The sequence below is a fragment of the Mytilus galloprovincialis genome, chromosome 8 (assembly GCF_965363235.1).
Source record: "Mytilus galloprovincialis chromosome 8, xbMytGall1.hap1.1, whole genome shotgun sequence".
Taxonomy (NCBI): Eukaryota; Metazoa; Mollusca; class Bivalvia; order Mytilida; family Mytilidae; genus Mytilus; species Mytilus galloprovincialis.
In genome coordinates this window covers 15560246-15584017 of record NC_134845.1, presented here as the reverse complement: position 1 = coordinate 15584017, position 23772 = coordinate 15560246, and the positions used below count along the sequence as shown (strand labels likewise).

The following is a 23772-nucleotide window of genomic DNA, read 5'->3' as shown; positions in this document are numbered from 1 at the left end:
CAAGTCATTCAAATATGTTGATCTTTGTGCACCAAGCATCAAATCCACTGTGGTTTGTGCAATCCTGGAAAATATTTTAGAACGTACGGCAGCCATCTTGAAATAAGCCGCCATATTGAATTTTGAGGGTGGGTCCATAGCTAATATTGCTCAGTACACAAAAATGTACCATCATGCAAAAATTGGTGCTTTCCTCATTATTTGAGCAATTTTTTCACCGATCGGCCGGACTACTACTTTAAAACACAACGCGAAGCAAATTTACTTTATTTTACTTAAAAGACTAACTCTGGGAACACTCTATTTTTCATTTTACATTTGAAATTACTTTATTTTTGAACTTCATTTAAGACAGTTTTCTGACTCCTGTTTATATCCGACTTTGTTTAAATTCATGCAATTATTGTACATTTGTAAATAAATTATAGTTTCATTTGATTAATTGTTTGTTGTTCAGTTCAGCCATAATCTGATATCAGGTAAGTAAGTAAGTAAAACTTTATTTGGATTCGGCATATATTTAGTACTGCAACTGACATCGAAAAAGACGCTTAGTTAACGAGTTTAATGGTCCGGAATAACACACGGCTGCAAATTGTTTTAAATGATAGAATAATATCTATATTTTAATTTCCGTCGGGTCGTAAAAAGTTTCTATGGTCACATTTTTGTAGTTTATCCCTTTAATAGGGGTACCCCTCAATTTACGGTTTTGGGTAGTTACCTTAAAATCCAAAAATATATTTTTTGGTTAAATTTCCCGCTATTTTCGTAAATATTTTCTATGCACAAATCATCAAGGATCATCGGAATGATGAAGACATAAATATAATACCATCTCCAAGTAAAACTTTCAAACTTAAAGTTGGCTGATTTTTTAGATAGAAATTTAACGCGTTTTTCTTTGAAAACAAGAAAACATATGATTCAAAAACAGTATTTGACATTTGAGAGGACAAAACATATTATTGCGATACTGCATGCAAATTTTGTTCGGCAAATTCCAAACAATTTTGTCAAAAACTCAAAAATAAAAACATCATTTGTACCTTTTTTATTACGGAAATTTCCTATCCGTCAAACAGCTCCACCATTTATATTTTCCTTCACAATCAATTTGATAGTTTCGATGTGATTAAGTAGATTTTGTAGGAGAAGTTAATTTATTTTTGAGTGATTTGAATATATATAGTAGTTCTTTCGTGTATTTTCTGTAAAAAAGTTATATTTTTGTTAATAAAATTTTGACTTTATATATAAGTTAACCAAATCCTTCGGATAAGAGGTTTTTCCGGATAATAATATAGTTGACATTGTGTGAAAATACATTGTATGTCAATGTTTAACCTCAGAGCAATTAATATGCATGCAAGTGGTCGGGGGAAAAGTACTATTGAAGTTTAGCAGAGATTTGGTGTGTGACAAGGTGATGCTAAAACCAACTTCTCTTGAAATTCTGCTTTCCGTGGGCGAATCATCAGTGATGTTATGAGACTTGCACCAGATTGCAAACTTGGTGTGCATCTTTAAATTAGATTGATTGATTGATTGTTGGTTGCTTAACGTCCAGTGGCAAATATTTCATGCATGTTCAGGATGAGAACAAGTTAACAATAAAAACAATAGGTAGGTTTTGTCATAATAGAGGCCATTCGGGATGATGATCGGCAAAATTTAGACTGCCAATGGAAAATGATGGTATATTGGATTGGGACAGAAATTGTCCATTGCAACATGCCACCTACGGACCCCTCAAAGAGTTGATGCAAGGGTTTTTAACGTGCAAAGAACGTGACACTCCCTTTACACGAGGCATCGGATTTAACGTCCCCATTCTGACCGGACGTGACTGCGAAATTGATACACATCCCGCACAGCCAAACGGACGCCCCACTTCGTTTTACTGCCGGTCGGGGGAAGACCAAGTGACCCTTGGGGAACTTTAAATTAGAAACAACAGAAATCCATATATGTGATCAAACTAATCGACATGTATCCTCACAACCTGAAACTTTTATACGATCTCGCGCTCAGTTTCTTCCTTGTAGTTTGGATATGAAAACAGGGTTTTTGTGTAAAAGAAAAACCTTAAAAAACAACAACAGAAAACTACGCAAAACTGAGTCCTTTAAACGTGTTGACAGTCTTTTAAGTTGTGCTTATTAATGTGAGTAATCATGTATCCATGCATAACCAAGTACTTATTGAAGTCAACACCTGTGCAATTGAGTAAAACAGTTTCTGAAAAATTAGAATTTGAACGTGCTATCAGTTCATTAATAACGATTGTTAGTGATGTGATTTGTTCTTCCATAAGAAAAAGCCTTTCTCATGTAGCACATCCTCTATATATACCGATCAATTTTATCCAAAATTGTCTCTGATGCTTACCGAACTGCCAAACTCCAGAACTAACTAGATATTGTGACACCTTACAATTCAGACACAGTGGGGCCAAGGGATATGAAATTTAGAGTTTAGCTCTGAACTCAATTTAGGGGATGCCATATCTGCTGCAGGAAAATTGAAGTCTATGTTAAGACTTTCAGAATTACACCAAGGTGTGTCTGAAGGTGTGTCTGAAAATATCAGGGATACATTAAAAGAAGAACAATTACTTCACCCTGCCACCAGTGCTCTTATGAGCTATGTCCTCGTTTTGGTATTTCTATGGAAATGATGCCCGCATAGCTTGTTAATAGATATAGGAAGTTGTGATATGAGTGCCAATGCTAACATTAAAGGTCACGGTCCGGTCTTCAACACGGAGCCTATAGGCTCAAAAATTCATTTGTTAGTTAATTGATGAAAAATAAAACAAAGGCGCTTCTGAACCGTATATTCTCCCTAAAGATAAAAAAAATTCGTAAACGTATGGCTATTACAAAATCAATCGTTACTGTACATGTAGCAACATTTGCCCCATTACATTTGGGATTGGCAGTGCAGATACATCATGCATATGCATATGGGAATAGGGGTCACGAACATTGATCGAAACTTTGTACTCACATTTCTTTTGTGTTTCCTATGCAAAGGTAAGACTATATCTGACGAGTTTGACCGAATCATGACGGTATTTACGCTCCAGATAGCATTTGTACTCACAAACTCTGTCCTGCGCCTAACTTGTTGTTATAAAAAAGGGACCTCGCATTCGCCTCGGGTGACTATAGTATATTTTGTGTTATAACTGCTCTGTCCAGACTTTGCAAAAACGCAATATGTATTTATCTATAATAACTAGATACTAATTTTCACAAAATACACAACCTTTAAGATGCAAAATTAAAAACACTGTTTCAGCGCTTGAATTTAGTTTTTTTCAAAGATAGAAAAAATATTGAAATAATTTGATAAAGTGGTGTTTTAAACTTTAAAAAATAATTCTGTAATATACTATAGTGAAATACTATACACAATATGAAAGTTTATGGATGTGAAAAGGTCAAGGCCACTTCTTCTTTTGTTATGTCTTAAATGGAAAAAAATCAGAAGGTTCCAAATCAACGCCATTTTGTAATGGCAGCTCTTCATATAAGTAGTCAAATTTGTCGTTTTAACATCGTTATAGCATATGCTTATGATTGAATCGTTTTTGTAGCATTCTATTGAATAAATAGACTATTTCTCCTTTTTGTCATTGTGGTTGAAATATTGATATTTTTAGGTCTGACCTTTGACCTCAATTTCACAAAATTGTGACCACTCTGGATTTTTACGACCCAACTTTTCTGATTGTACAAGTTTTCCTCTTTCCATCGATATATAATTAAGGTGTGTGTTCTTCCGGACCATTAAAGTTTTAAAAAATGAACTCTGGTTGCAGTACTAATTGACAAACAATACAAACATAAGCTCTAATGAGCTTTTCACCGAATGTAAAAACATATGCAATAACAAATAAAACAAGGCATGCAGCATGCAATAAATAATAAAAAGCAGCACCAAAAATTAACTCTAAGCAAATAGCATATACATGTAACTTGCAAACTACCAAAACATATATATATATGAAGCACTAAAATTTTAAAAAAATTTCTGTTAAAAATTATTTTTTAATGTAAAATAAGGAGTAGCTGGCCTACATAGAGTAAATATACCACAATACTAGTCTACCATGCTAAAACTATTTTATTTTTGAATTAATTATTCTAAAAAATGCTAATCTATACTTTACAAGATGTTTTCTCTTTTTTTTTTGTTCTGTTAAATATTTCATCTATTCTGTATACCCCAACAAGACCCTCATACAATGAACCAATAATCGTAAACTTTCACCGTAATTGGTTTGTGCTCTAGATGCATGGACTTGTTTCCGGGGAAAAAAAACAACATCAATGAACAAAAGTTTTTTCAACATTTCTTCCTTTCTTGACCAAATCATACGGTATTTTCAGTTTATTTACAGTATTTCCACACGTTAAGTTAATACCACAATGACAGGGTATCACTCGTTTTAAGGATCCCAACGAATAAATTTTCATTACTCGATTTTCAACAAGAAGCAGTCAATCGGTTCAACGATTTCTCTGAAGAGAACTCCCAAAAATCAATATGATCCCAAGATACGATAGATATTACACGATATATAAATTAACTGTATATGGAGTAATATAAATACAACACAAACAACATTTTTCACAAGTCAAAAAAAGTAAAATAGTATATAGAAGGTGATACAGTCAGAGCTTAGACATAAGTCTTAATCTGAAGATTTCAAGATTTGTCTCCCTTTAATTTTAAACAAATTATGACTTCAATAAGTCAATAAGCATGATAAGTGTTAAGCAAGAAATATTTTACCTGAATTAAAAAAATGCAAATATTGTCTGAGGACTGCAAGTGCAAGTCGATAAATTACCAAAACTGGTCAAGATTCCTAAGGCAGATACATGTAAGCCCATCATAATTCCGGGTTTTACGATCAAATACAATAAAACAATTCCAGGTGACAAAATACATCTTTGATGATACAAAATTTACACTAGAATTGAAAACCAAAATATTTATGGAAAGAAAGAAAAAGCAGGGATTAAAGAAACTCAAAATTGCTTTTAGTTTACAATGTTTCATGTTGAAATCCAATAAAATGGGACAGTAATTTTCTTTATCATTCATAAATGTTGATATTACATGTAGATGTTTTTATAGTGTAAACATAACTACAATTCCAAGAGGTAATTTCTTCTCAATTTTGAAGGGCCAGTAAAATCTGAAAGTGTCTTACTTTATTTTCACACAGGAACTAATATAATAGTGCAACTAGATATGATACACTTAAACAGCTTTGAATTTGAACTGTTACTTTTAATGTATACTCAGACATAGACATATAATATCATATGTCTCTGACTCGTGTATGAATTGAACAATATAAAAAGAGATAGAAATAGCTCTTTATTTCATAGTTTTACAAGACAACACACCCACCCACAGTGACACCCTCCCCAATACCAAAAAATAAAGATTTTTATGATGTCATAGGTGGTGCACTTTGGCCACTAATTAAAATAAAGTATTTTCATAGATATAAATAGACATAAACAAGTCTGTCATTTTCTGACTAAGACTGAAAATGAAAACAATTTTTTATAGTAAATGCAGTTTGTGATTTCTGTAAGTCATAAAACAAGCTCTGACTGAACAATGGATGTTCTGTTAAAAACGCTGCTTACTGTCATGACTGTCATGGGCTCATGGCAATTGCCAATTAAATGGATCACCAGATGTACTGATGTAACAAACATGACAAAATGGATCTTAATCAAGTTATTAATTTAATACCAAACAGAAAACAATAAACTTGTGGAAAAGAGTTTTAATATAGTTTTTATTGCACAAGGCAAATTGTTTCAAATTATTATGCAGGTTCACAACAGGAAAAAAAACAAAGACAGCTGAAGAAAAATGTATGACCAAATAACTATGAATAAATAAATATACATCACTCAATTTTGCTTTTTTTAACACATTGTTTTGTTAAAATTCAATCATAAGCACCTTCAACCTAAATTGATAATTGATGAAAGGAAAAGTCATTCATTTAAAATATACAGCAAACAATTGTATATTAAATGTAAATGAAATACGTTTGCAATGCACTGTTCACTATAATACACATGATACATGATATACAATAATATACTGTGACATATATGCATTAAAAAAAGTAGGAACAAATTGTCAAGTCCCAGTAGTAATGAACAAATCAGTTGGAACAAATTAACCATTAACTTAGGCCGAATTGTACAAATCTGACGGGACCAAATCAGGGTTGGCACAAACCCGGGTTTTATGAGTATTGCCCAGCCTAGTGGGAAATACTGGGAAAACCTGGTTATTAATGGGTAATACTGGGTAATATAATACTGGCCTGATTTTTTTTTTTAAAAGAGGATTCAGTGATCAAACTCAAATGCAGTACATTTAAGATATTTATTAACACATTTTGATTTATAAATAAGTTTAATTGTTTGAGAGTTTGATTATACAAGTGTATACATTTGAAAAAGTACTATTCTAGCAACTATGAGACAAGTAAACATATGAATACTTTATTTCTCATTAAACTACAATTACATAGTTATAGAGAACATACATAAATGTAATGTTGAGGTATACGTACATGTACATCATGTACATTTATTACTAGTAATTTTTCACCCTCCCATCTAGATTTGTCAAACTGTTAACATAAATTCAAAGAATTCAGTTTTCAAATGTATATACAACAAAATGTATTATCTTACATTAAGAATTACAGAGAAAATGTTACAACAATTACTTTTGCATAATTTATATGTACATGTACATCACTAATTAATAAGTAATTATTTAGATAAGGACAAATGGGTTTATATAACAATATTCAGCCTTTACATTTCTATGAGTGTTAATGACTTGACCTTGTAGGGTGTTTGGTCATCAAATTGACTATACCTAGTTCCCATCTGGGAAATGGCAGACATAGTTATTCAAACCTGTTCAAACACTGCGTAATGTATCTCCGATCCCTGTGCATGGTACCTTTATAGTATTAAATATTCCTAATTGAAAAAATAACTTAATTGTTTAAAATTTAGAAAATATAGATATAAATGGTTATCTACAACCTTTAGAATAATTACGTCTGCCATTTTATTAATAGGTACTTGCATACACATGATACAAGGCACATTAATTGAATTTCTGATGTTAAATTGTGTTTTTTTTTCATCCATTAAAAGGACATGACACAGTTCACGAGGTGCAAGCTGATAAAAATAAATTTTGTACAATCTTTATTGTAAAAAGTGAAGTCTTTCAACTATGCCATATTTATTTTAGCTGTGCTGTATTATTACCCCTGTCACTGAACATGCAGATGAATACCACACCAGTTCTCTCAAAATTTTGCATCAAAATTGAAAACAATTGATGTCATAATAAAAAAGAAGGTTATTTTGTAAAACTTTATTATTATTGAACAAAGCAAACAACACCAATGAAAATATATTTTTTTGTTTAATATTTTATCTCACTAATTTAAAATGTAGCATTACGGTTTCATTTACATACATGACCACCAGCTCAAGTAATTCTTGTCCAGTATGTGTTATTTAAGATCATGTGTGTATAACTACTTTTTGTCTATTTTTCAGATAATATACATTTCATCATAACCAACAGATGACAATATGGGAAGAAAAGGAACATCATTTATTACATTGTCCAAAATAGAAAACATTTTAATGTTTGTTATTATTTGGGCATGTATTTTAAGTATACATTATGCCTATAGAAAATCAGGGACAGATGCTCTTAATAAAATTAGTAGCACAATAAATACCATTCCTAAAAGTCTTGAGAAAGAAACTATACATAAAGACAGTAACAAAAAAGATATTTTGGAAGATTCAGACTTTCTGCAACCTGACTTAGAAGCAAAAGTACAGAAAGAATTAGAGGAAATAAAGAAAGAACAAGAGAGAGAATTGAAGAAAGAATCTATAAGAAAGAAAGAAGGAGAATTTTATAGCACCTATAAGGAAGATGAAGTGTATAAATGGTTTGATGAGAGGCCTAAACGAACTGAACTCTTAAAAGATCCTAGTGTTCAAAGCTCAAATCAACCAAAATATTTTATAAAAGGGGAAAATATTTGCAAAGGAAAAACAGATATTTTATTTTATATCCATAGCAAAAATAGCAATGAGAAAAATAGAAAGGCAATTCGTCAAACCTATGCTCATCCAGAAAATTTTAAAAAGTTGACTGTAAGGGTCGTTTTTATTCTTGGAAAAGGAGCAAATGAAGAAGAGAAAAGTAAAATTATCAAAGAAAGCGAGGCTCATAAGGATATTGTTCAGACAGATTTTGAAGATAATCAGAGAAATTTAAGTTATAAAGTTTTAACATTTTTACAATGGGTTGTTGATTTTTGCTCAAGTCCAGTACCTAGATATATAGTTAAAGTGGATGATGACTTTTTCGTTAATCCATTCATGCTTGTTGAAGAATTTATTTCAGAAGTATGGGAGAAAGAGAATTTTGTTGCTTGTCATTACAAAGAAAACAGCCATGTAGTCAGGACAAAGAATAGTAAATGGAACATTCCAGAATCTGCATATCCAATTAAAGATCCTGACGTATTCCCTAAAACTTGTTCTGGATATACAGCCATATTTCCTGGAGATTTGGTACCAGTTTTACGCAGCATTTCAGTTGACACTCCGTTTATTCCTGTTGATGATGCTTACTTATTTAGTGTCATGTTCGAGAAGCTTGATAATCCACAATACAAACAGATTTTAGAAGGGATGACCCTAAATAAAGATATGGGACTACAGGATTACAGTGGGAACAAAAGGTTACAGTACATGTCTGTCAGTGCCTGGGGGGATATTACAGAAATGATGAATATTTTATGGAAAGGAACAATGAAACATTTAACAACATTAGGTAAACAGCTTATCAATGAAAAACGCTTACCAAAATAGTAGATCAACAGTTTATCAATTAAAAAACGCTTACCAAAATAGTAGTTAAACAGTTTATCAATGAAAAACGCTTACCAAAATAGTAGTTAAACAGTTTTATCAATGAAATAATTGGCAAAGCAGTATTTTAACAGCTTATCAATGAAAATGCTTACTAAAACAGTAGCTGAATAGTTTATAAATGAAAAACAAATGAAGAAAACTAGAACAGTAGATAAACAACTTATCAATTAAAAATGCTTTCTAAACAGTAACGTAACAGTTTATAAATTAAAAACGATTACATGTACTAGATCATGTAGATCATTTATCATTGATAGGTAAAAACGAAAGAAATTTCAATCTTGTTAAAGAAACAAACATATTTTTTTAGTCAAAGCTACACATCTCTTCTTGGTTTTATCTTGACACTGTCTATTATAGTTGTCTTTACTTTTCATATCAGTACAATTTCATGGACAATTTAATTTTCTTTAAAATTGTCTGTTATTTTCAAAATACTGCCTATTTACAAGTCTCCCTTGAACATTTTAAATGCATTGCTAACATTGCTAGGTTACATGTACCTAGTATCTGTGGCTAGTAAAATTGTCGAAATATCTTGAGAGAAAATCTTAAGCAAAAAAGAATAAGAAAAAAACCTAAATAGGAAAAAACTTTATATGTTTATGAATGAAAAGAGTTGTGATATTGTACATGTTGATTTCGAGAAAGAAGTGAAAACAAAAAGAAAATTTTTGGTATGGGTCAAATTTCCCAATAATTGCTATATATTTATACAAATTGTTTTATGCTGTGTAACATGTATAAAATATTTATGGACAAAATCAGTCATATGACAGTCTCATGTTTATATATAAATCTATGTATGTTAGCTTTTTTTTTTGCATGTCTCCTATAAAAAATATTTGTATTATTATTCATTGATGAATTGATAAAGCAATATTTTAATGTGAGTCTTGCCAGCTAGTCGCATATGTTTACTTTTATTCACATGTATTTATTTTTGTCAATGTTTAAAATGTACTGAATTCGGAATATCTAGTTGGCCTTACTTGTTCATTATAGTACACAAGAAGAATGATTTTGAACCGTTTATACCTTAAATGTATACAGTAGCATAATGGTGGTAGTTTTACCTTATAACCAATATATTGTTTTGATAAGAGAAAGGGAAATAAAAGATGAAAAACACACAAATTAGTCTTTATTTGGTGAAAATCCACTATTGTTTTTTTTTTAATTTAAAAAGGTCTATGCACATGATACATGTACCGGTATACACATGTACATAAACTTTATGTTGGTACGAAATAAACTTATTATGTAAAAATACTATCTGGAAAAAGAATGAAATATGTGATTAGATTAGAAACGCAAAACCCACCTTTGTTTATGGTTAAAAGAATATTTAGTTTTTATAGTATATTTTTATATATTAATATATTGTGTTTATAGTAGAAATGTTGATGTACATGGTTTATCTCCCTTTGTAATTCTTTATTTATGATATTACAATCATAACTACTTGACCATTCTGGCTATGCCTATGATTGACTGGTATTACTGTACACTGTATTTATATTTAGGGAGCAAACATTTTACTTCAATGAGGCAGTAATGTTGATTTTTTTTTGGCCAGTTATTTTTTTGTACAAACTATTTATTTAGTTTTTTCAATGTGATCAATCAGAATATTTTTTTCAATTTTTTTCACCTTAAGGTACAGGTGGGGTTGGGGGGGATTGAGGGATTTGCATTCAGAAATATTTTTTTTGTCATCTTCTTGACCAGAATTTTTTTTTTCTTCAAAATGGTGATCTGAATATATAACTCAAAACAACCAATACAATCCTTTTTAACATATATATTTGAGTTTATACTCATTGTTTCTATTATGAATTGGTGTTCAGGGTGTAGTTATATCAAGGACGTATCTAATATATGTCCTTGAGTTATATATATATTATTACAAGTTATCTTAAATTTTAGAATTTTTTGGATTTCAAAATTAATTCAAAGGGACATAATCTGATTTGTTGAAAAAAATGTATTTATTAATAGTATTATTAACATTATATTTATAGTTGCATTTATTCTTAAATCTATTTTGATACTTTATTGTATTATATTGTTATTGTTATTTTTTTGCTTATACATTTATGATTAGTAATATATCTTTAATCTGTGTCAAATCTATTTGTGGGAACATTTTTCATTTTTTTCTAATTTGTTCATTAAATATGAAAAGTACTTTGTAAATGGCAAATTGGATGTATCTCTGTATTTTTAAATAATTTAATTTTGGATGTAACGCGTCTTCTGATTGGCTGACGTTATTTTGTTATGAGCCCATAGACATAATTTAGTCATGTGACCGCGACGTCATCAATGTTTTTTCATGGTTTTCTACGGTTTAAAATGGAATTTAGAATTAAATTATAAGAAATGACTGTAATATTTTTTCTGTCTATTCAAAATAACATAAAAAAAGTGGTGCACACTGTTAAATAACCCGCTACACGCGTTATTCAGTGTGCACCAAATTTTTTATGTTATTTTTTCATAGACAGAAAAAATATTACAGTCATTCCGTAAATGTACGTGATTTGGGGAAATACTGGCCACTTATTTAATCTGATTAAAAGAAGAAAAATTAGTGAAAATGATGATTTTCTGTGAAATCAAACAGTAATGACACTGGTAAATTATAAAATTTTAACTTCTCATTGGTTTTATTTGATTACTTCAATGCTGTGATACTATGTTATACTGAAATTTATTTATGCTGCATGTGTGGAAAATACTTATATAAGTAGCATAATTTTTTCAACTTTTTCCCTTTGATATTTCTAGATATTTGTCTAACAATCTTGAACAAAATATTTGAAATAATCTGTCTTAATACTCATGAAATATTTTTATGTTATGTACAATGTATATGTATGGCTGTATTTGAACATAATTATACCTGTATAAGATTACCCAAATCAAACTATCAAAACCAGGGTAACTTAAGGGTGTGAATTTATCAGTAAGAATTGGCTGTCTTATTTGTATATCAAACACAGTCTTGATTATTCCTATTTTCATATGCATGTATTTTAACCACCAGTAAAAGAGAACAATATTTATGTGATTGTTGTTCTTCATATGTACATATATTTATTGTACACCTTTTGTATCAGGACATTTTTTTATTTTTATATTCCTAACTTGTATTTTTTTGGTAATTAAAAGGATAATGCATTAAATGTTTAAACATATCTGAAATCCAGAATTTTCAAAATATATAAAGTTCTAAGGCACGGTCTCTTTGTATTTTTACTATTATATATTGAGCAATCTAGTATTGCAATTCTTCTCTGGATTTTTCTTCATTGTTAGGAAGAATATATTTGAATATAGATTTAAATTATAGTTAAGTTTAGGTTCTACTAAATATGGATTTTTATAAATATTTTTGTTATGTTTTGTGTCATTGTCTGCAAATATTTACTCAGCTGAAACTCGTATATAACAAAACCAGAAACAAAACAAACGTTGAAGGTCATAAAAATGACCTGGTGATATTTTAAGTTCTACAGGCTCTAATGGACAGCTCTTATTGCAAATCATACCACAAGTTCACATATCCTTTGTTTTATATTGAACATAAGTGTTGTGCCACCAATGTTTTTTTTTAATTAATTGGTGTTTTGAAATTTTCATTTAAGAGTTTTGCAGGTATGCATATTACCCCCTTTCCATTTGTAAACTGTGCAACAGAAGCTAACATTGCATGAATGATTACACTGAGTATTTTATTTCACTCTTAATAATTCTCAGCATCATTATTCTCTGCATTTTACCAAACGCCAATCAATTTAATAGATAACCTGGTACTCATAGTACTTAACCACCATATTTCTTTAACCACAATATTTACAAAACCAATATTAATACAGGTATACTATCTGTAGTATTTGTTTAGTGTCTTTTAAAGACTAATGTTATTATTTGCAGGACATTGAGTGAAATTCCTTGAATTTTTAATCTCTTCTAAAGCTCTCATGATGATTTGTTTACCTGAAATCTTTGATAGTCACAACCTAATGAATTATTTAAAACGCATATATTATGTCAGCAATTTTTATGAACGGTACCAATTTGTAACATCATTTTTGTGATTTTGAAATATGCATACATTAATTAGTAAGTTAATATTTTTTCAATTTACCTTACAATGTATCATTAAAACCAGTTAGAAATATTGTACAGAACATACATGCGTCTGTGATATAGATTTTGTTATTTGTGTATGGATATAATGTATGATCAAGACGTTAGTTTTGAGATCCACCAGCAACATTCCCTTGTTTTAGTGTTAGTATTTTGTATATTTATATTATATGTCACAATGTGGGACAATAAAAGATATTGGTTGTTATTCTTGAATTACTTTAAACACGGCTGGTAATCTACACACGCAGAACAATTGGTTCCGCAATAAAAACTGTGAGAGGATTTTCCGGTTGTGCTTGAGTGTAGCAATTGTCATCGCTTCAAAAGGTATGTACATTTCTAAATCGCAATTTTCTAATTCAACTGATCAAAATATTGAAAATTGTTGCTTTATGTCTCTCTTCAGACTTTTAAGACATACCAGGGTAATCTAAATAGGAAAAGGAGAATGTTTTTATGCATGTAAAACTGGTTAAATTCAACCATATTGTGTACCTGGAACAGCTGTTGTTGACGGCTCTTTGTCTTTATATGCTGTTTTTATCTCACAGAATACAAGACAGGTACATTTGTATTACAATTTGCCTATGGTGATTTCCTCTAAAACTATACCTTTTAAATATATACCTTATGCTACAAATTTTCTGTCTGTCAGATGTCCATTGTCCTTGACCTTTTTCTCATGGTTTAGTGACTGATTGAAAACAAAATTTCATTATTCTTTAACATATGACTGCACATATTTTGAGGAAGCATAATGGTATAACATGGTTGTATAGGTGTCATGTAGGTGTATGGTTCAGTGACTGCTTGAACAAAAATTTGGTAATGTGAATTTCTCATTTATTATAAGAAATAAAAAAGTAAAATCACTAAAATACTGATCTCTGAGGAAATTCAAAACGGAATGTCCCTAATCAAATGGCAAAATCAAAGGATAAAACCCATCGAACAAATGGATAACAACCCGTCATATTCCTGACTTGGTACAGGCATTTTCAAATGTAGTAAATGTAGAAAATGGTGGATTGAATAGGAAATAGGATAACTATATTTGGTAAATGGGATCCTTGCAATGTGTAGTCAATTGACCTCAACCTCAATCCATGTATCAGTGATCAAGGTTAAAATTATAGGATTTTCTAAGGTCCCTTTTTGAGATACTGAAAGCAGTATGTGAACTATATTTGGTGAATGGAATAGTTGTAAGGTGTCCATGTCTTGCAGGTATCATTTGACCATGACCTGATTTCATGATTCATTGGTCAATGTTAAGATTTTATACGACAGCCAATTTTCTTTTTTCTATTAATGCTATGATGTTGTCGGCCAAAGAAACATTAGGTTCCCAGACAATTACTTTAGTTCAAGTGAATGGAACTCACTATGGGATTGAGTTTGGGGTGATAGCCCCAAACGTGCAGGAATTAGAGGCAACAAAGGGGTAAAAAACAACCATTTTATAGTTTCCAGACAATAACTTGTTTAAGTGTATTATATTGTACTATAAGGTTGGGATTGAGTAAGGGGGTAATTACTCCAAGAGGACAGGGTTAAAAAGATTGAGGGGGGATTTCTTTCACCAAATTTTTAGGGTGGTTCATATTCTTTTCTCCAAAATTTTTAAAACATTTCAAGAAGAAATCTTTAATTGAACAGTATAGCGCAATAGCACAGTATTTCATAATGGATTTTTAAGATCTTTGACCAAATTTATTTTGTGTCAGAAATCTATATCATATATGTCAAAAACTTTATCACAATCCAAATTTAGACAGTTTCAAACTTGCCCCAACTGTTTGGTGTTTGACCTCTGCAGTCGTATCAGGCTGTGCTCAGTGAAGCATTTTTTTTGTGATTTGGTCTGTTTTTCAAATGCTTTAAGCAGTAGGTTGATTATATCTGGTGTATAGATAATCCTCACTTTCATTGTTCAGTGGTCAATGTTAAGTTTTTGTGCTTTTGATTTTTTTTGAAATACCAGGTACTATAAGCAGTGAGAAACAAAGAGAAGATTGGTGTTCTATGTAGTAAAAATAACTAGATATCATTGAGATGGGAGCCATCTCTGTGGGCCCCGCTGTCAATAACGTGGGGTAAATAAGTTGTATGGATAATCTGATATGAAGCATTATTTGAAGTTATTACATAGTCTCATGTGTGATTTTGATCTAAGATTTTAAGTTAAAACTGATAAATATTCTCATCTTACTTTCATAGTATAATAGTGATATGACTGCATGATGTGAACTCATTGATTACTACTCTAAGGTGACTTCTGGATATATGGATTGATGTTTGAACAATATGTTTAAAGGTGCTGCCCAATTGATATTTGTCACATATTTTTAGAATTATGCCTTCAATATATTATGACCCACCAAGTATAAAGTATGAAATATTAATGGTTCTCGAGAGGTAGAGCGGACACAATTTGTTAAGAACAACGAACAGATGGACAGACCGACAGACTGATCTTAGACCTAGGATGCATACATTATGACACATTCTCTTGTGTTGGTTAATATATATGTTAAGTTGAAAATGTTTGTCAGGTATAAAGTATGAAATAATAACAGCTGTCCTCTCAAAATATAATGTGGATCAAATTTGTTAGCGATGGACAGACCAACAGACAGACAGACCTTTGACCTAGGAAGTGGTACATATATCATGACACACCCTCTGGTGTTGGTTAAAATAGATGTCAAGTATAATATTTGAAATCATAACGGTTTTCAAGATATAGAGCGGACACAATCTTCACCACAGGACACAGGGTTGTCAACTGAAACCAAAGTTTTTTTGACGTTGACCTTTGACCTAGGAAGTTGTACATACATCATGACACGCCCTCTGGTGGTGGTTACAATGTATGACAAGTATATACTTTGAAATCATAATGATTATCTAGATATGGAGCGGACACGATCTTCACCACAGGACACAGGATTGTCAACTCGAAACCAAAGTTTTTGACCTTGACCTTTGACCTAGGAAGTTGTACATACATCATGACACACCCTCTGGTGGTTGTTAAAATGGATGTCAAGTATAAACTTTGAAATCATAATGGTTATCTAGATATGGAGCGGACACGATCTTCACCACAGGACACAGGGTTGTCAACTGAAACCAAAGTTTTTGACCTTGACCTTTGACCTAGGAAGTTGTACATACAACATGACACACCCTCTGGTGTTGGTTAATAATCATGTTAAGTATTAAGTATGAAATCATAACGGTTCTCTAGATATGGAGCGGACACGAAAGTGTTACGGACGGACGGACAGACGGACAGACGGACGGACGGACAGACTGATCACTATAGGGCGACCCGCCGTCGGCGGGGCCCTAATAAGACCTGAGTTCATAAACTGCTATCAGCTGATGGTCATTCTTTGCAAAGTTGAACTCTATTTAAAGTGCATATGAATATAAAATTGAGAATGGAAATGGGAATGGAAATATACTCATTACAGATACTTGAATTCAAATTTTGTATGCCAAACATTCATTTTGTCTACTAAAGACTCATCAAAAACCCTTAAATAAAGTCAAATAAATAAGCCATACTGATTTGATTAAATGTATCATCAAGTAATCCATAATCTGCTACAATAGATGAATCATGAATTCAGATAGTGTTATGAAAATGGTTCTGATTCTAGGCATCACATTGAGGTTATTTATTATTAATGCATTGGTAATCGACTTATATTCAAAGAGACTGTCAGTTATAATTGTGGTTCAACATTAATCAGTTCCTATTAAAACTGCAGGCATAAATACATCATATACATATTTGTGAAATCTATCAATCTCGCATGGAAAAAGACTTTACCTATTGGTGAACTTCTGCTGTTGTCTGTTCTATTGTCGGGTTGTCTCTTTGACACATTCCCCATTTCCATTCTCAATTTTATTAGATGTAAAACCATCAAAGGACTTTGATGTAAAATGTGTAAAAAAATATAGAATATTGTATTTATTTTTGTTTTTGAAAATATATGAAATTGTACTACAGGGTTTCATACTACAAAGGAAAGGCTGGGATTGAGTTTTTTGGGTTATTGTTCCAAGATTTTTTTTAAGGGATTCATTTCTTTTTATAAAATATTTCGAATTTTTGTAAAGTTTCAAGAAGAAATCTTAAATTGTATAGTATCGCGCAATAGATTTGTAAGATCTTTCAGGCGCGTAGCTCCCTATACGCTAACACGCAGTTGCGTGCACATCGATTCGGCATGCAAAAAAAAAAATGGCAAAATAAAAATTTATAGATTGAATGTTAAAGGAAACACCTATGTTGTCACTTTTTTAATTGATGAAATATCATTAAATAACGGCATTTGGTTTCAAAATAAAAGTGTTATTGGAGATTATTACAAAATCGGACAGTAACTTGTATCTTTTACAAGATTTGAATTTATAATATTCAGTCTAAGACATGGAGTTTTTGGAGCACATTTTACAGTGTACGGTTCATCAGTTTTGAATGAGATGTACCAATCGGCATTAGAATTATCAGAACCCTTCGATATCGTTGAAAATATGCCGAGGCAATGTGGTCGACAGACTACCAGTGCCAATCACCCTGCAAACACGCTAACACAGTATTGGAAAGTCTCATTATTTTTTGCGTATGTTGAAAACAAATGTACGATCAACAATGAACGACAACAGTTACTAGCATTACTGCATAATCATCGGCATTTCAGTGTGAATATTGACAATTAAAGTAATAGAGAAGTTTGTTTCTGCCTAGACCCGAAGAGCAGATTTTGGACAATTTTGAGTAAATTCTGTATCACAAATATGTTTTGTTTATGTATTACTCTATTCAGAAGATTTATTAATAGTTTTACATTCATAATTTTTTTATAAGTCCTATCTACATATAGCTCCTCTTTTAACCATCCTATGACCGAAAACCGGAAAAGAAAACATTTTTCTGCATAAAAGGGTCCCCAAATTTTTGCGGTAGTTGCTTGCACAATGTTTCTTTCTAGCTATGCCCCTGTCTTTGACCGCATCAATTTTGTGTCAGAAACCTATATGTCAAAAATTTGATCTCAATCCAAATTCAGACAGTATCAAGCTTGAATATTGTCCAAATTTGACCTCTGAGGTCGTATCAGGCTGCGCCCAGTTAAGCATTTTATTTAGGCCGTTAGTTTTCACAATTGAATTGTTTCTTATTTTTCAAGTCAGCGTCTTCTATAGTCTACTATAGAGTTTTCTCATTGATGAAGGATGTTTGTGTTGCCTACATCCACTTCATTTCAACTTAACTGATATTTGTCTCATTGACAATCACACGACATTTCCTTAATCATTATAGGCATGAGTTGGTCTATTGCCAAGTTCTACTTCAGGTACAACAGTATTCAGGAATATATAGTTTTTGTGTGAACAGTATCATAGAATATGTCATTGAAAACAAAGAAACAAAACAAGAAAATAAACATGTTAAAGCTATTTTAATATCTAGCATATTGTCATCTAAACAGATTACCAATGGAAGAACTAGTCAAAATTATCACAAAAATAACAAACAAATGTCAAAGACATGAACTCATATCAAAATACATATTACAAAAAATATACAATTGGTCTGTTTTAAAATATTTTAAAAATACATAAAATCTAAAAATATATCACAGATACATATAGTGGTTTTATAAACCTTATTAAATTCTTGATTATTAAACAAGAAACAAATGAAACCCATAGTTTTTTACTATATAAGCTAGCAAAAACAATAACAATACATTGAACTGCAAACAAAACTGTGATTAAATTTGAAACACCATTACAACAAGTATCTAAATATAACGTTATAAAGGGACATAACTGGAGAACTGTTTAAGTGATGCCACCTTAATTCGAACTTTATCTTATTTCTTAAGATTCATAAAATTTGGTTAAAGGCAAACTAAAGTGAGAAAACGCAAACAAAAATATAGCAAATTTTCCTTTTATAAAGAAGCATATAACTCTAAAACAGCAAAAAAGTGAAGCCAACCAAATTTGAACTTGATCTTTTTTGTGGTAATATAAGCTTTGTTCATAATTTGGTTGAGGCAAAATAAAGAAGGGAACTGAAATTAATTTCGAAAATATACAGACAGACGGTCATGCTAGAAAACACTGAATACCCCTCTGCAGTGGAAGGGGCATAACAATATCATTAATATAATACTGTTATATGGTATATCCTTACAACATTAGCCTATGATTGAATAACAAGGATAACATAAGACATATAACTACTATAGGTCATAAAACAATATTCTGAATACTTTTAAAAAGGGAAATTCACTTTCATCTTATGTGGAAAAAGAGATGTTTAAACTGTTTAAAGGTAGACATTTAAGTGTTAAACAGCGAAAAATTAAATGTTCCCTTAACAGTTAATTAGCGTATATATATTTGCATATTTAATAAGGCTTACAGGTATAACATTTGCCATAAAAAATTTAAAAGTGCATATTCATTGTAAAATGTGTGGTAAGGCACTAGATTATTTTAATTCATAATATATATATATATATATATATATATATATATATATATATATATATATATATATATATCTTAAAAGATGGAATGGAGAATATACATTCAATAATTATTACGCATAAAATATATGACCCTCAAATTATTTGCTGTAGATCATAACTTTTCAAATTTTAAGTCCCATTGTTATATTTCATACCAAATATTTTTCAAAATCATTTGTTTCTCAAATATAAAAAAGAAAATCTGAAAAATCTTAAATGATATTGGATACACAGATAACAAAGGGTTGCTAAAAACCAATCTGTAAATACACATTTATTAAATAGTCAAAATTATATCATTTTCTTTTTAAGGCAAAATACATGTTTAAGTGGATTTCCTACCCAACTTCAGAATAATTCACTTATTTACTGTTCCTATGAACCCTAACAAGTACAAAACCCAAATATATAAAAACAAAAAAAACTTATTTTTAGAACTTTTGGCGAATAAAAAGTAAGGCACTCCAACCCAAATAAAAGAGAATACCATTATTCTAATATATACTATAACATGTAATATTGTTGAATATAAACATCCCCCCAGATACACTGAGATAATTCACATCAAGTATTCCAAACTAAAAGATATGAAGCAAACTTTAAACTTTAAAACCTTAGTTTGCATTGTTTTCATTGGCTATCACATGGTGCTTAACCTAATTCTATACATCTTTGTACCAAATCTAATTATTATTTTCAACTTAACAATAAGTTGTAGTTATCTTAGAACTAATAATTAAGACCTCACATATGTATATAAATGGTGTTTGTGCTCTTAAGACCCCTCTACCAAGAAATTTGTTTTGAATGCACACATATAAAATTGTGGTTTTTATCCAGCAAAATCATAGGTTTGAACATTGTTTTCAGTTTAGACATGTATGTGTATGTATGGTCATATATACTAACAATGACCACTGCCCTTTCCTCGATCTTGATATCTATATCACTAACGGAAAGCTGAATACTAAAATTTATGATAAAAGGGATGATTTTTCATTTCCTATCGTTAATTACCCGTTTTTAGATGGTGACGTTCCCTTGTCACCATCTTACGGTGTTTATATATCTCAACTTGTACGATTCGCTCGTGTATGTAACAATGTTTTAGATTTTAACGAGAGAAATTTATGTATTACTGAAAAATTATTACACCAGGGTTTTCGATATCACAAACTGGTCAAAACATTTACTAAATTTTATCATCGGTATAAAGACATCATTCATAAATATAGCTCAACATGCAGACTTCTTATACGTTCAGGTATTTCACATCCAATTTTTTATGGAAATATTCTTTATAAAGCACAAAGGTGTCAGTATTCACCTCAGAAACTTAAAAAACCTTTGAATAGACTTATTAAGAAGGGATATAATTACGATACTGTTGTCAAGTCATTAAAGACTGCATATTTTGGCGTTAATATTGAGTCACTGATAAGGTCTTTGCGTCGGAAATAAACACATTTATTCTAAAAACAGTTGTTGGCATGACACGGGTTATGGTCTTCTCATATATGTTATGATGGTATGATACTAAACCCCTAACGGGAAGGATTGTGCCTGATGTACATATGATGAAATCATAATCTTTCAGTCAGTTTAATTGAAGTCTGGAGCTGGCATGTCAGTTAATTGCTAGTAGTCTGTTGTTATTTATGTATTATTGTCATTTTGTTTATTTTCTTTGGTTACATCTTCTGACATCAGACTCGGACTTCTCTTGAACTGAATTTTAATACGTATTGTTATGCGTTTACTTTTCTACATTGGTTAGAGGTATAGGGGGAGGGTTGAGATCTCACAAACATGTTTAACCCCGCCGCATTTTTGCGCCTGTCCCAAGTCAGGAGCCTCTGGCCTTTGTTAGTCTTGTATTATTTTAATTTTAGTTTCTTGTGTACAATTTGGAAATTAGTATGGCGTTCATTATCACTGAACTAGTATATATTTGTTTAGGGGCCAGCTGAAGGACGCCTCCGGGTGCGGGAATTTCTCGCTACATTGAAGACCTGTTGGTGACCTTCTGCTGTTGTTTTTTATTTGGTCGGGTTGTTGTCTCTTTGACACATTCCCCATTTCCATTCTCAATTTTATTTTATGTAATATAGTTACATAAAACCTTTTTTCATATGAATGAGTCAACAGTTTAAATCCTTCATACAATCAAGTATATCTATAAAATATCAAAATTACTTAGAGAAAATAAATCGGTAACAAAAACTGTCTTAACAACTTTGTAAGTAACAACTGTAGAATTTAAAAAAAATTGCATATGAAATTTAAAATCTGCATAATTAATACATTAAACTAATCTAAAATTTAAGTTACTATGGAAACCAATGATGAGGTATAGAAGGAGGCCATTCAGGATGCATTTGGAATTCTCCACGAGTTAATGTTGGGTTGACAGCTTTTCTCATTGAAATCATATCTTGCCTCCGTCTTTGTCGTAATGATGTATTACTGCCAACTCTAGATGAAGATGGACTTCCCATCATTTTCTCACTTCTTATTTGCTGTAAAACTCTTTGAAGATTGGCGTTTTCTGAAAATAGCATTAAGATAAAATAACTTAATCCTTTGAAATCTTATAGTCTCATATACTGAACGACTTTAGAAACGCAACACTCATTTTGTTGATTTTTTAAACTAAATCTTGTTTGATTTTCTTACAAATACTTTCCATGCTTATCATACTTCTTTCTCCGTACAAAAAATCAAAATCTTATTAACCTGTGGTTATTGAACATACCAAATTTTTTAAGTCGCACGAATTTCTTAAAGCGAAATTTTGGACCCATGAAAGATTGTTTCGGCTGTTTTGCTTTGTGAAACAGTTCTTTCAATCCTTTGCCTCACTTAAACCAGTATAAAAATGTTGCATCTCCATTTGACCAAGACTGAGAAACAAAAAAGTGAATTACCCCTTAAGAATACTGCAAACATAAAAACATAAACGTGCTGCAACCATACTGTATGACTTCAGAAACTCGTCTTACTGTCCTTCCGACAACGATACAAGTAGACAAGATTTGTTGCTGGCCATCAATGAACAGATAAACGTTTAGAGACAATGAAACGTCAACAGAATTTGATTACGCAACGTCATTTGCCAGACAGGTTTACGACCGCAACGTCAACTGCTAATCAAATTGCCGAGTGCCATTGAGTATAGATTCATGCCATACATGTTTCCCATCAACTGAATTGCCAAAGAATCGACTGAAGGAAAACTTAAAAGCCCTCAAGTTCCGACCGCATAATTGCCAAAACCAATTAATGGGTTGAACAAATGCAAAACCAGAAGGTGCAAAAAAGAAGCCAAAACATATCAGACAGACTTTGTTGACCTTTGTGACAATTATTTTGGCGTTTGCAACATGCAGTCATCGCTTTTGACGGGGACACATTCATTAAAAAATAACACAAAAATAATCTAGTGTTGCGTTTCTAAAGCCAGTCAGTATATTAATGCACAAATCTTTAGAAACACACTCCAAATCCTAGGCTTATTTTAAGTTGTTGAAATGTGCATAGTTAGTATAAACAAAATGGATGAGAACCTGGCAAAAATGAAGTTACATGCACAAACTGCAAATTTTTAATTGTATATAAATGAGACAGAGTGATCTTAGAACTAATGAATTTAGAATAATGATACATCAGGCTCCTGAAACAACTAAATAAATTGGTTCTTTTTATCCTTTTAGCTCTTTCATTTAAAAATTAAAAATAATACAGCTCTATAGAACTGTCCTATTTTTTTACTTAGATTTTTAAGATATGAGTTTGGACCGCATTATTATACTGTGACCAGCAATTGAATTATAGTTAACCCGTACCATCGTTAACCCGTACCAACGTTAACTCGTACCACTAAAAAAAACCTCGTACCAATGCAAACTCGTACCAACTTATTTATATATGAAATGGTTCCTAAAATCATCCTCAGCTTAGTCTTTCGTTCGCTATGTTGTCACGGTCTTGTGTGCTATTAC

General features: G+C 31.1%; 2 protein-coding genes across 3 annotated transcripts in view; one reads left to right on the top strand and one right to left on the bottom strand.

The window, feature by feature from the left end:
• The first annotated feature begins 4296 nt into the window (after positions 1–4296).
• Positions 4297–13410, top strand: LOC143085162 (uncharacterized). Of its 2 annotated transcripts, XM_076261366.1 has the most exons (3): positions 4297–4390; positions 7644–8943; positions 9027–13410. In XM_076261366.1, the coding sequence occupies exons 2-3, from the start codon at positions 7680–7682 to the stop codon at positions 9062–9064; spliced, it is 1302 nt and encodes a 433-aa protein (XP_076117481.1). In that variant the 5' UTR covers positions 4297–4390; positions 7644–7679; the 3' UTR covers positions 9065–13410. The 2 variants fall into 2 exon arrangements, with proteins under 2 accessions (XP_076117481.1, XP_076117480.1); XM_076261365.1 differs by having other exon boundaries at positions 7644–13410.
• An 8450-nt stretch (positions 13411–21860) lies between these two features.
• LOC143085161 (uncharacterized) overlaps positions 21861–23772 on the bottom strand; it is a 33739-nt gene continuing 31827 nt past the window's right edge. The window contains exon 7 of the mRNA XM_076261364.1: positions 21861–22319. Coding sequence (XP_076117479.1) covers positions 22102–22319 — 218 coding nt within the window. The 3' untranslated portion in view covers positions 21861–22101. The remainder of the gene's footprint in view (positions 22320–23772) is intronic.